This window comes from Cyprinodon tularosa, unplaced genomic scaffold (assembly GCF_016077235.1).
Source record: "Cyprinodon tularosa strain WSP-4 unplaced genomic scaffold, ASM1607723v1 ctg197, whole genome shotgun sequence".
Lineage (NCBI taxonomy): Eukaryota > Metazoa > Chordata > Actinopteri > Cyprinodontiformes > Cyprinodontidae > Cyprinodon > Cyprinodon tularosa.
This window is the reverse complement of record NW_024038720.1, coordinates 944,756-958,117: the sequence shown is the minus strand read 5'-3', so window position 1 is coordinate 958,117 and position 13,362 is coordinate 944,756. Positions and strand designations below refer to the sequence as shown.

The following is a 13,362-nucleotide window of genomic DNA, read 5'->3' as shown; positions in this document are numbered from 1 at the left end:
GACCAGATTTCACTTAAGAACTAACATCTAAATAACATCTGGTGTTTGGGAGGTTATGTCTTCAAGACGTGCCTCTAGTATATCTAATGCGTTATTTCTAGCCTAGAGTAGAGTATTGTCAATTTATTATGATATTGGATATGTTTTATAACATGTTTTCAGCACCAGTTGAAGATTCGATAAATATATTTTGGGTAAAACCTAGTTTGAAATTCATTATAACGAGATCACTGTAACTGCTTTAGAGTCTGCTTATAAATAGGAACTTTTGTTGTACAAAATTTTTGAAGGTTCTGGTTCTAACTGTGGTGAATTAGTTTTTCCATTGTAGAACATTGCCTTTGGTCAGTTCAATTTTCACAGCATTTTAACTTGGAGAGACTCTTGTGTTGAAAAATTAGCGATTAGAAAGTTTTATTGACATTAAGAAATATGCATAATTTTCTAATGCAGTAGATCTGCATGAGCAGGTAGATCTAAGTTAGAGTACCTCCACCCTGTTGGAATGGCAGCTGGGGAATGAGGGGAGCCTTTAAGAGGCCAGTGGAAGGAAGATAGTGAAAGGGTCGAGGGTTTTATTTGAGCTCAAAAGCAAGAGCATCATTGGCTTTGAAAGTGTCATGAGTAGAGCTGCACTGATTAAGCTAAACTAATGGCACACAAGGAGAAGATAGGTAGGCTTGTAAGATTTTTCTAGTTGAATATACACCTCAGCTTTATATCCAAATATAGATCTTTGAAAAGGTATTTTATCATAAATTATTAATGATGAGCCACATTTGGAGGCCCAAACTTCTTATCATTGGGTTGGGATTTTGTTATTTTCCTTGTTCTTTGCATTAAATCTTTTTTTACTTAAGTTTTTATTAAAATAAATAATGACAGATCTAAAAAAAGAAACTACCAGAAAGCTAATCATCGGACATTTTGAAACCCAAATTCTGTTTCTTGGAAAATGTGGATATTACATAAGACTGAGAAAAGGGGAATTTAAATACAGAGATGCACCTATATGTGAAAAGCCCATTAAGAAGACCAGACTCTTTTCTTAATCCTTTTTTATTGCCTATATGTCAATGCAATATTGTATTTCACTGCTAAAATGAGTGAAAGCTTGTGTTCAAGATTTGCTTTTATGCAGATTTTCATTGCAATATGTTGTACATTCACAGCACAGAAATCACCGAGGACGACCCAGATTGCACTAAATGTTTGATTTAGTGCAGTCAGGGTACTAACCTGTTTACTAATTACAAAAAATAGCAGACAGGTTCAGGCTTACTATGAATATGATTTAGTGGGTTACACATGTTCTTTTAAGGAAGCGTAAAACGTTTTAGTATTTAAAGAGGTTGTTAGGTGTTTAAGCTATAGAGAAAACAGCTACGGTGTTTAATTCCACAAATATTTGATGCTATCTAGAGAAAACTGCTTCAATAAAACTGTATTTAAAAAAAAAATAGATTCTATATTTTAAATATATTACGGCAATTGGATGTACTTGACATTATCTGGGGTGTATTTACTGTGAATCCAGAGCAGGAAGACATTAACGAGTTATATGTATCTGTTGCCTGTTTTTTTGATATCTCCAAATTCAGAAATATTATCAAATATGGCATGTTTCTCTCATAGTGTGCAGCTGTAGTCTAAGCATATTCTGTTGTAGATAAGGTTCCTAAGTGATAGAAATAGGGATCTCATAGATTTCTGCAAGGCATTAATGCAAGTGTAATACAAGCACCACAACTTAGTTCTCCTTGCACATCTGAGAGAGCTTAACTAGGATTTAGTTTCTACAGTTAAAGGGACACGGCTGAAAATATACAGATGGAGGAGCAAAACTTCCGAAAGGGCTATACAAATGGAAAGCTTGATAGCACATATCCAAGGTCCAAGGATAATTAAAAGAAAAAGAGAACGCAGTCATGTCAAGAAGGGTAGTAGGAACACAAATTGAGTTAAAACTTTAAAACAAAAGAAGGGGACAATTTAAAAATCACAATTAAAAAAAACTAAAATTGTTCATATACATGTGCTCTCATTCAAATTTGCATCACAAACCGTTTGAAGACTAAAAATGCAGCTCAGAATGAGGTAAATGGAAAAGGTTTATTAGTTCCTGTTAACTGGAAACTTTCCAGGTAAAAAAGAAAACAGTGACACTGAAAAGCATTGATGCATGGGATGGTTTGGGTTGGCAACAGTCTGACTCACTGAAATCACAGACCAACAGTGCAAAGGGGACCAGCCAAGAGACAAAGTCCAAAACTGGGCAGGAAACCAAAACAGGGCAGATGATCTGACAGAGAAAATATCTAGAAAGCCAAGTCAACAGAGCAAACCAAACAGTTCATACCAAAACGGGACAACTTTATAAACTGAAAAATGTAATATGCAAATGCAAAGTGAAAGAGGGAAGAGGTTAAAAGAACCAGACGGGTAGGATTGGGAATGTTAATAGAGAGCTGCAGTACAGGAGGTAAATTGACTAGTGAGATAATGAATGGAACAAAACCAGCAAACAAAAAAAGTATACAGGCTAAAGCTGAGACAGAAAAGATCAAAGGCTTATTTCACAAAACAAGATAAGGATTAAGTTGGTTTTTTCCCCCGTGTTATCTTGGCTTAATTAAGCCACCAAGATGGTAATGTATTCTTTGCAGCTAACCTGCTCCCTAGCAGGCTAACAGCCAGGCTAAGATAATCAACGTGCCTTATCTGTTTAGTGAGCACTCAAAATAATCAGAAACTAATGAGTTTTGTCATTGATTCCATTTTTCTTACTTGTATGTTTTTGTATTTATTATTGCCTACATTTAGAAAAACATTAATATGTATATTACAATTTAGTAAATTATGTCCAAACCTGTATCTTCTTTTAAATTATTGTGTCCATATTTGAATTTTTTCCCCCAATTAGCTGCACTGACTGTTACCACTTTTCCAGGGATGTTATTCACTACATGTGCAGACTGCATGGGTCCCAATGCAGCACTGCACAGAAAACATTTAACAGATTATCTGTCTTGGGCTAAGATTTTATGCTAGAGGCATGTTCCTGTATGCAATACAGTATGAGATGCTGAAAATCTTAGCAGAGTCACTAATTTCTGTACCAGCAGAAGTGTGTATTTGGCATAAAAATCAGATGTGTGCACATCTTCATAAATATTCCTTGCAGCAGAAGAATTAACTACATTTAATTATGGATTCTACAGTTTTACATATATTAATTAGTCAACATACTCAATCCCAAAAGAATGTTTGATTCAGGTGGACCACTTTCCATTTTTTTATTTTATGCAGGATTTGCTAATGTTATTGGTGTGCTGGACTGCACACAATTTATGTGTTCGTCCTGGAACACTTGCAAGTGATTTTGTTTAATAAAAAACTCTGACGTTCAGGTAAGAGTGAGTTCTAGTTAGCCCTACTGTAAAATACGCAAATTTATATGAATTACATTACCTAATCACATCTAATTATTTAAAATGATCTGTGATGCTGACTGCATCTTCACCAACATGGAGACAAACTTGCCTTGCTCAGTCCATGACGTCCAAATCTCTTCCTCCCTTCATAAGGCCTCCTTTTTTTAATCAAGGACCGGCTTTTCTGCTGCTATAAATTCGGAATTGTGGGCGAACCACTGTGCCATAAATGTTAGCCTTTTTTAACACCCAAAATTAGTAGGGGTTAAAATATTTCTACAGACACCTAATTTATTAGTCTACATTTTTCTGGATGCTACAAGTCTGTAACCCATTAATATGTTTGGTGTTGACCTGCTGCCAGGTCCCCATAGGCCCATGTTATATAAGTTCTGTATAAATGTTGACAGAATGTGTAACACAAAAGGGAAGAAATTCACAATGCAACTATGATTTAGTTCCTGCGTTCAAGGCAAAGCCTTAAAATCTATCGCCTTTAAAGTCTTCACTTTACAACACTAGCTTCCACTTATAATTTTTGAGTTAGTTCTCCATTAGTAAAAATTATAAGTAACATTTTAAATTGTGATGCTTTCAGGTAAGGAAATGTATATTTGAGCCTCTTTAGTCATTTAGTTGATCATCTTTTGTTTGCCAAAACAACAAATCTATGATTTAGCCAGGATGAACAAACCAAGCCTGGTTAAGCCTGTCTTTAACTTTTATTCTGGAATTCTAAATTTAGTCTTTGTGAAATAGGCCTCAAGTTAGGGTAAGTAAATGTTTTTTTTATTATTATTGTTTGCAAAGAACCTTGTCTTACAAAGCCTTCAACAGCATTCTTGAATATAAGACAAACAAACAAACACTAAAAAGTACATGAAGGAATCACAAATGTTGAAAACTTTTACAATGAGTATGCTGTCTCCATTCTATACATGTACCTCACTACAGGCAACAAAAAGTCAGGAAAAAACAACACAAAACAGAAGACTGACAGCATGTTTAGAGCAGGGTGCATTTTACCACCAGAGCAGCAACAGAGCAGGATGATTTAAACCCTGTGCTAAAATACATTTAGGCAAGTCTAAGACCATAAACTTCAAACTCCCTCTGTATCTGGTATTTGGATGTGTCATCTCCATAATGGATTCGGATATTTACATTTATATCTGCTTTTGTGAGAACTTCACTTATTTAAATTCCTCTCACAGAGGTTAGATCTGATTATGCAAATGAAGTTGGTATGGCTGGTGAACAAACTGTCAAGGCCAAAGCCCGGGACACGCAGCAATATGGATTTTATCTTTCACTCTATATAGGTGGACATGGGAGCGTGTCTTTCAGAGGTAACAGCCAGGAAAGTTGTGTGTAAAGAAATCTCTAATCAGATTCAGATTTCTCTGTATTGTTCTTGTTTTAAATCCTTTCCTTATTTCATATCCTGTGCCATATATTTTCTTGACCAGTGGCAATTAACATTATATGTACAATTTCATCTTTAGTTCAGCAAGTAAGAAATAAGGAGCTTTGTAACCGCCTGGGTCTCAGGATAAACACTGGTTTGTGCTCAAAGAGAGAAAACAAACAAGCAGAATCTTAAATCTCCTGCAATAAAACAAAAGCAAAGCAAATGTTTCTCTTTCATCTTTCCTCATTGATTCATACAGTTTGTTCTTTATCAGATAATTCATGGATGTTGGGATCTATCACTTCAATTTAAACACATTTCTACAACAACCTACATCTTAGGGAGATGGAAATAAAGTCACCGAATATCAAATTTAGATTTGGAGCTAGTTACCAAAGATAATTTGTTAAAATTTGTGTTTAAACATGCAGGCTAGCAATTTGAAGGAGTTAATTTCAGCATTCCCAACAAATATTTAAAGCTTTTACAAAGCACTATCTACAGTTACTGGCACATATGGTCAAAGTGTGTAAAGACATAATTATTACTACTAGTTGTGCTCCTTCTTCAGCTTCCTAATTAGTAACACAGCTTACAGCCACCCCTCTCTAGAATTATTGCCCAGTTTGGAGAATGAAGACAGATTTGCCTTAATATATCGCCCTTAACAGTAATGTGTTAAAATAAAAAATATGGTCAAATTAATTATGAAAAAAGAGGCAACGGGTCAGCGTTTTTATGTCTCAAAATGTGTCCAGTGAACAAGAATTAAAATAGATTTGATTACATTTAAAAACTGTCAACTGTAAAAATCAGGCAAAAATATATGTTTTATGAATTGGTTAAAAAAGCTCAGGTCTCAAGAAAGCAGCTACCTACCGTAAAGAATGAATTTATGATAAAAACAAACTGCAAGGCATTACCTATGTATAAACTAAGGGAGAGTGATATTAACAAATTTGTTTCCTAAAAGGTATAGTGGAGGATTTTCATGAATAAAAAAAAAAAAAAAATGCACATTCCAAACCCTGTACACATACGTATAATAGGTGCTACCGAGAGGGAACATCTATTAAACGCACGTGAGAGCATGCAGGAGCCCATTTCTCCTCGTCCATGCTCTGTTTAAAAGTTTTTGTTTGCATCACTTATACAAGCTTAATTTCCAAAACAAGTTTTGCAATTTTTCCACTATGTCAGACTCACGACCGGTAAGTGAAAATGGGGATGAACACACAAGGACGGCCTTATGTAAACATAACACTAGAAAAATAGACAATTAGGAGGACCAGTTATTTTGATGATCCACCCGGAAATAGAACATCCTCCACTATACCTTTAAGGTCAAGCATTGAGTAACTAAGGGCTAAGTCAATTCTCTATTCTTTAAGGCTAAGTCTAAAATGAGTCAGGAGTTTATTTTTCTTTTTGTAACTTAAGCGCAACTCAAGTCAAAGTCTTAAAGTGAAGTCTCCTTATTTGCTACTGCTAAGTGAAAATATTGACCAAAAACTTAGATGAAGCTAAACTCAAAGTAGGATCAAATGTGGATTAAAAAAATAAAAAAAACACCAGCAGAATTTTAACCAGACACAATAAAAAAGTCCACCAAAATACAGAACAGCAGAATATTTCCAAGAAGTATCCAATACACTACCAGAAAAAGCAGAAATAGAAGACAAGGCCAAAGCATAACTAAATCGATAAATCCCAACTCAAAAACCAAAGAGGCTTAGTTTGAAAGGTGCTAGAGAAATACTGCTTTTGCGAGATGAGAGTGTCTCAAAATAATTATAGACTGTGCTCGGGAGAAAAGAATATGATGGTGATATGCTTATTGCCACTGTTGTTTTGCTTTTCTGCCTTTGCATTCTGAATTACTTAGGAAATAACTGAATGAATGTCATGCTTGGGAGGCAGTAATTGAAAGAAATAGAAATTGAAAATAGAGCCCTCTGGAGAATAAATCATCTGTCAAGACAGGAACAAAGTTTGTAAAGGAATTTAGAGATAGAGGAGAGAGAACGGAGGTTGGTAATTGCATGGCTTCTGGCCTCGTGATATTTTTTCATCCTGACGTGCGCATCCCCTGTTGAAAACATGCAGGGAACATGAGCAAGAAGCTGTTTCATTGGCTTTATGTCTTTTCTCCTGCACTGCATTTACTTTTGTGTCTTACTGATGAAAGATGCCAGATGACAACGATAAATGGAAAAGGAAGGAGCCATAGATAGTATTGTATATACCTTTAATATGAATTTCACTTCAAAATGTTCATATTGTATATAAGCACTTTAAAAGCTGCAGTGTTCTATTGAATGCACTAACATGCTCTCTATGTGTCTCTTTCTTTCTATTTGGTCTTTGTCTCTTCTTTTCAGGCTCAGTGTCACTCAGTGTACTCCTGCTCTCTGTTGCAGTCGTAGTATGTGCCGTTTGGCTTGTAGCTTTATGTGGCATCTGCACCTGGTGTCAACGTAAACTGGTAAGTTACAGTATTTAAAATTTCAATATGCATTTAAGAGTAATCATATTTATTTTCCATTATCTTTCCCCTTTTAAAAAGAGAAATACAAGTTTGTATGGATTGTTCTTTAACAACAAGTTCATACATATCAAGGTGGATATAGGAGAGCCACTGTGTCACAACTAGAGATATAAACAAATAACCAACTAATGAATGTCAATAAATAGCTTATTAGATTAATATGTATTCCATCAAATTAATTGATGACATCTGCTTCGAAATAATTTCTTTCAGGGTGCTAAACCTGGAATTTACAGGTCTAGTGCCTCTAGTGGCTAGAAGGTAATAATGCTTTAAAGTCAAACAGAAATCAAATCAAATGATTACGAACAACTATGATTGAAAACTTGTTCAAACCTTAAGGGCTGATTATGTTTGACACACAATACAATCAGTGTAGAACATTAGCTGCCCATCATGCCATCTTCAGCATTTATACTCTATAAGGAAACACATTTTGCTGTGTTGTCCAATATCTATTACATCATGATTAGCATGTAAGGATCTGCGGTCACAGAGGCAAAAACTCGGGTCTGGGAGGAGTTCGGAGAGGCCTCGAGAGTGTTCTGGCAAACCATCCGCCACCTTAGGAGGGGGAAGTGGTTCTTCACCAACACTGTTTACAGCGGGATGGGGAGCTGCTGACCTTGACTGGGGATGTTGTTGGGTGGTGGAAGGAGTACTTCAAGGATCTCTTCAATCCCATTGCCACGACTTCCGAGGAGGAGGCAGAGGCTGAGGTCTCAGAGGAGGAGTCGCCCATCAGCCAGGCTGAAGTAACCATGGTGGTTAGAAAGCTTCTCGGTGGCAGGGCCCCGGGAGTGGATGAGAATCATCCTGAGTACCTTAAGTCTCTGAATGTTGTGGGACTTTCTTGGCTAACACATCTCTGCAATATCACGTGGCGGTAGGGGACAATACCCCTGGATTGGCAGACCGGGGTGGTGGTCCCTCTCTTTAAAAAGGGGGACTGGAGGGTGTGCTTCAATCACAGAGGGATCACACTCCTCAGACTCCCCTATAAGATCTACTCCAGGGTGCTGGAGAGGATGGTCCGACCGATAGTCGAATCTTGGATCCAGGACGAACGATGCAGTTTTCGTCCCGGTCGTGGCACACTGGACCAACTCTATACCCTTCATTAGGTGATCAACGGTTCATGGAAGTTCGCCACAACCAGTCCATATTTGTTTTGTGGACCTGGAGAAGGCTTTCGACCGTGTCCCTTGTGGTGCCCGGTGGGGGGTGCTCTGGGAGTATTGGGTCCTCTGTTAAGTGCTCTCTACTCTCTGTATGACCACACTAAGAGCTTGGTTCACATTGCCGGCAGTAAGTCAGACATGTTCCTGATGCATGTTGGTCTCCACCAGGGCTGCCCTTTGTCACCAGTTCTGTTCATTGCATTTATGGACAGAATTTCTAGGCGCAGCAAGGAACAGGAGGGCGTCCGGTTTGGGAACCTCAGGATATCAGCTCTGCTGTTTGCAGATGATGTTGTCCTGTTGGCCTCATCACCTCCAAAGTGCACTGGGGCAGTTTGCAGCGGAGTGTAGGGTGGCTGGTATAAGGATAAGCAACTCCAAATCTGAGGCCATAGTTCTCCACCGGAGAAAGGTAGACTCCCCTCTTCAGGTCGGTGGAGAGTCCTTGTCTCAATTGGAGGAGTTTAAGTATCTCGGGGTCTTGTTCACAAGTGAGGGATGGAGCATGAGATTGATAGACGGATCGATGCAGCATCGGCAGTGATGCGGTCGCTGTATAGGACTGTCGTGGTAAAGAGGGAGCTGAGTCGGGGGGCAAAGCTCTCGATTAACCGATCAATCTACGTTCCCACCCTCACCTAAGGCCATGACATCTGGGTAATGACCGAAAGGAAAAGATTGCGAATACAAGTGGCCAAAATGAGTTTCCTTTGCAGAGTGGCAGGGCACACCCTTCGAGATCGGGTGAGGAGCTCAGTTACCCGGGGGGAGCTCAGAGTAGAGTCGTTGCTCCTCCACGTCGAAAGGAGCCAGCTGAGGTTGCTCGGGCATCTGTTTCGGATGCCTCTTGGTCACCTCCTTTGGGAGGTGTTCCAGGCATGTCTCATTGGGAGGAGGACTTGTGGAAGGCCCAGGACATGCTGGCCTGGTGTCACCTCAGGGTCCCCCCAGAGCAGCTGGAAGAAGTGTGCGCAGATTGGGAAGTCTGGGCATCTTTGCTTAGACTGCTGCCTCCGTGACCCGGCCCTGGATTAAGCGAAAGAAAAGGAATGGATGGATAAAACAAACACAGTATTGAAAATTGGACACAAAAAAGTCAGAAAATAAAATGTATTCCTAACAATTAGCATTTGTAAGTTTTCCTTATTTCAACCGAGTTCAAAAGGCGAGGCATTTTCAATCAGTAATTACCATTAAATCTTGCAAAAAAGCATAGAGACTTCCCCTTCGATGCACATTTCTGTTTGGCCCACATCTGTTACTTAAAAATCTAAAAAAAAATACATAATTTATAAAAGCCACTCACATCTCCATTGTAACAGATTTGCTTTAGGAATGTAGCTTTCCTCAGTCGAAATCTAATGACAAACAACAAAACCTTATCTGTACCAAGAGCCATTTTATAGTGAATACATCAGTAAAACCAGCCAACCAGACATGCTCTTCTTCAAACAATGAAGTGGGCAAAGCTCCGCTGGGATTGCTAGGTGAAGGGCAGCGGCCATTGATTGTGACACAATGTTACAGAAGTTTGTAAAACAGATCGTTCTGGACACCAACAAAACAATTATTTATTGCCTTGAAATGCCTGGATGATTGCTTTAGCAGTTGGACTGTTTCTCGAAGACCCAAATGGAATTATAAAAACATGCAAATAAGTTAATCTTGCTTAAGTTGGTCTCTTTTAGATACAAATGTTTCTTTAAGGGAACCCTCTGGGTTTAGTCTGGCATTTGAGGCAGGATACAGCCCTTTTTGAATCATCTGTAAGTTTATGTCATTTTAGAATGTGATTTGTGATTCTGTTGCTTTTTTTTTAAACAGTTTCCTCCAGCAAAAATGTTAGTTTCACCCTCCCATGAGAATTTCTCTTGAATCTTCAAACTGAAACCTCTTCAATAGTGTTTAATGCAGGTACAATACTGACATAACATAAAGAACACACAAAATTCTACAAACTCGCTCTTAATTGTTACAAATGAAGAGAGGATAAACATATTAAATATGCTAAATAAATTAAAAAAAATATGGGGAAAATATTTTTTCATAAATAATTTCAACTTTTTCCAAGTTGAATTTATTGTGAAAACAATGCACATTTCTTTAAATGTTATGATTCGGGAATATTGTGAATCTATGAATAAAGAAAATACCAAGAAAACATCTTGATACTTCAGATTCACTTCACATGCTCATAAAAGTCTGTGTAATTACCTCCACTGCCAGAAGGGGGGAATAAACTATTTTGTGCCGCAGCATGAAAATATCATTCATCACTGACCATCTTATATTCCACTGTTATGTTTCCAAAGGGATTATGAACAATTTGCTGCAAGGATGAGTTATAGCTGTGTAGGAAGTCGGCTTCTGTTGACTGCACAGTGACCTTGAAATGAATGTACACTCTGTTGTTTATTTGTATTTTGCTTTTCATAGGAACAATGAGACTGTATGTTTCCCATGACAGAAAACACCATGTCTGTCGTAAACATGCTTCCTTATGCTCAGAGCTTGTGCATAATGGTTGTTTGCCTCAGGTCCCTGTCACTATGCTAGTGATTCATAAATGTATGTTAGCGGAGATACACTATATTGCCAAAAGTATTTGCTCACCTGCCTTGACTCACATATGAGCTTAAGTGACATCCCGTTCCTAATCCATAGGGTTCAATATGACGTCGGTCCACCCTTTGCAGCTAGAACAGCTTCAACTCTTCTGGGAAGGCTGTCCACAAGGTTTAGGAGTGTGTTTATGGGAATTTTTGACCATTCTTCCAGAAGCGCATTTGTGAGGTCGCACACTGATGTTGGACGAGAAGGCCTGGCTCTCAGTCTCCGCTCTAATTCATCCCAAAGGTGTTCTATCGGGTTGAGGTCAGGACTCTGTGCAGGCCAGTCAAGTTCATCCACACCAGACTCTGTCATCCATGTCTTTATGGACCTTGCTTTGTGCACTGGTGCACAGTCATGTTGGAAGAGGAAGGGGCCAGCTCCAAACTGTTCCCACAAAGTTGGGAGCATGGAATTGTCCAAAATGTCTTGGTATGCTGAAGCATTCAGAGTTCCTTTCACTGGAACTAAGGGGCCAAGCCCAGCTCCTGAAAAACAACCCCACACCATAATCCCCCCTCCACCAAACTTTACACTTGGCACAATGCAGTCAGACAAGTACCGTTCTCCTGGCAACCGCCAAACCCAGACCCGTCCATCAGATTGCCAGATGGAGAAGCGCGATTCGTCACTCCAGAGAACGCGTCTCCACTGCTCTAGAGTCCAGTGGCGGCGTGCTTTACACCACCGCATCCGACGCTTTGCATTGCACTTGGTGATGTATGGCTTGGATGCAGCTGCTCGACCATGGAAACCCATTCCATGAAGCTCTCTGCGCACTGTTCTTGAGCTAATCTGAAGGCCACATGAAGTTTGGAGGTCTGTAGTGATTGACTCTGCAGAAAGTTGGCGACCTCTTCGCACTATGCGCGTCAGCATCCGCTGACCCCGCTCCGTCAGTTTACGTGGCCTACCACTTCGTGGCTGAGTTGCTGTCGTTCCCAAACACTTCCATTTTCTTATAATACAGCTGACAGTTGACTGTGGAATATTTAGGACGAGGAAATTTCACGACTGGATTTGTTGCACAGGTGGCATCCTATCACAGTTCCACGCTGGAATTCACTGAGCTCCTGAGAGCGACCCATTCTTTCACAAATGTTTGTAAAAACAGTCTGCATGCCTACACTGCAAAAAATATAAATCTCAATAAGTTATTTTTTCTTAAAATAAGTGTGTTTTTCCTTGATTTGAGGAGGTAAGTAAGACACTTTGCCAATGGAACAAGACAATTTCCTTTTAAAATAAGAAAAAACTATTTTATCGTCTTATTTCAAGTAAATATTATCTAACTATCTTATTTTAAGAGTGAAAATACTCATTCCATTGGCAAATCATCTTATTTACCTGCTCAAATTAAGGCTAAATATACTTAATTTAAGCCATTTTTTACTTATTTCTGGATTGTTTTTGCAGTGTAGGTGCTTGAATTTATACACCTGTGGCCATGGGAGTGATTGGAACACCTGATTCCAATAATTTGGATGGGTGAGCAAATACTTTTGGCAATATAGTGTATATCTCAGCTACTAGCCACTGAAGGAGCTGTAATTTATCCTATAAGTTTTGATATCTGTTGTCATTTCCTAAATTCAGTCCTCCCTGTAGTTCTGCTCTACTTTCTCTGCTTGTATGAGTGATGACTGCTGCACAGCTGTTCATAAAACATACAAAAGCTGAGAGAGCAAACCAGTTTGTTCTGATGAAAAACATCTCTTTAAAAGACAGGGCAGTTGCTATTGCTCATACCTGACAAATTCATTTGTTTTCTGTATGCATTTTCTACTTATCAGTGTCTCTGTCTTTGTTCTTGTCTCGGCGTGTTTTCTTGCTACTACAGTCTGTTTTGTATTTGTCTCTGTCATTTAATCTCTATGTTCATCTTGGAAGGATTACTCGCTCTCTTATGTCATACTCTGGTGGGATACAGCACTGTTTTGCAAACATACACTGCCATGAAGAAAAATGAATAAAGGTGAAAACATTCAGTTGCTATTCTCATGTGATTCAGTGATTTGACTGCACTACATATATCGGTTTATAGCAAAGATTGCATGCAGAAAAGGTCATAAGCAATTTTTTATTTTTATTTTTTACAAACAATCCTTTTAATATTAACCCTTGTCGTAAAAATTGTAACCATTAGAATTTTCTTCATCTGTTTCTATTTTGTCTGAA

General features: G+C 38.5%; 1 protein-coding gene across 3 annotated transcripts in view; it reads left to right on the top strand.

Moving 5' to 3' along the window:
* The window catches only part of syt7b (synaptotagmin VIIb), a 159,732-nt gene that overhangs the window by 67,615 nt on the left and 78,755 nt on the right, over positions 1-13,362 (top strand). For all 3 annotated transcript variants that reach the window (XM_038283871.1, XM_038283872.1, XM_038283873.1), the window contains exon 2: positions 7,227-7,330. In XM_038283871.1, coding sequence (XP_038139799.1) covers positions 7,227-7,330 — 104 coding nt within the window. The remainder of the gene's footprint in view (positions 1-7,226; positions 7,331-13,362) is intronic.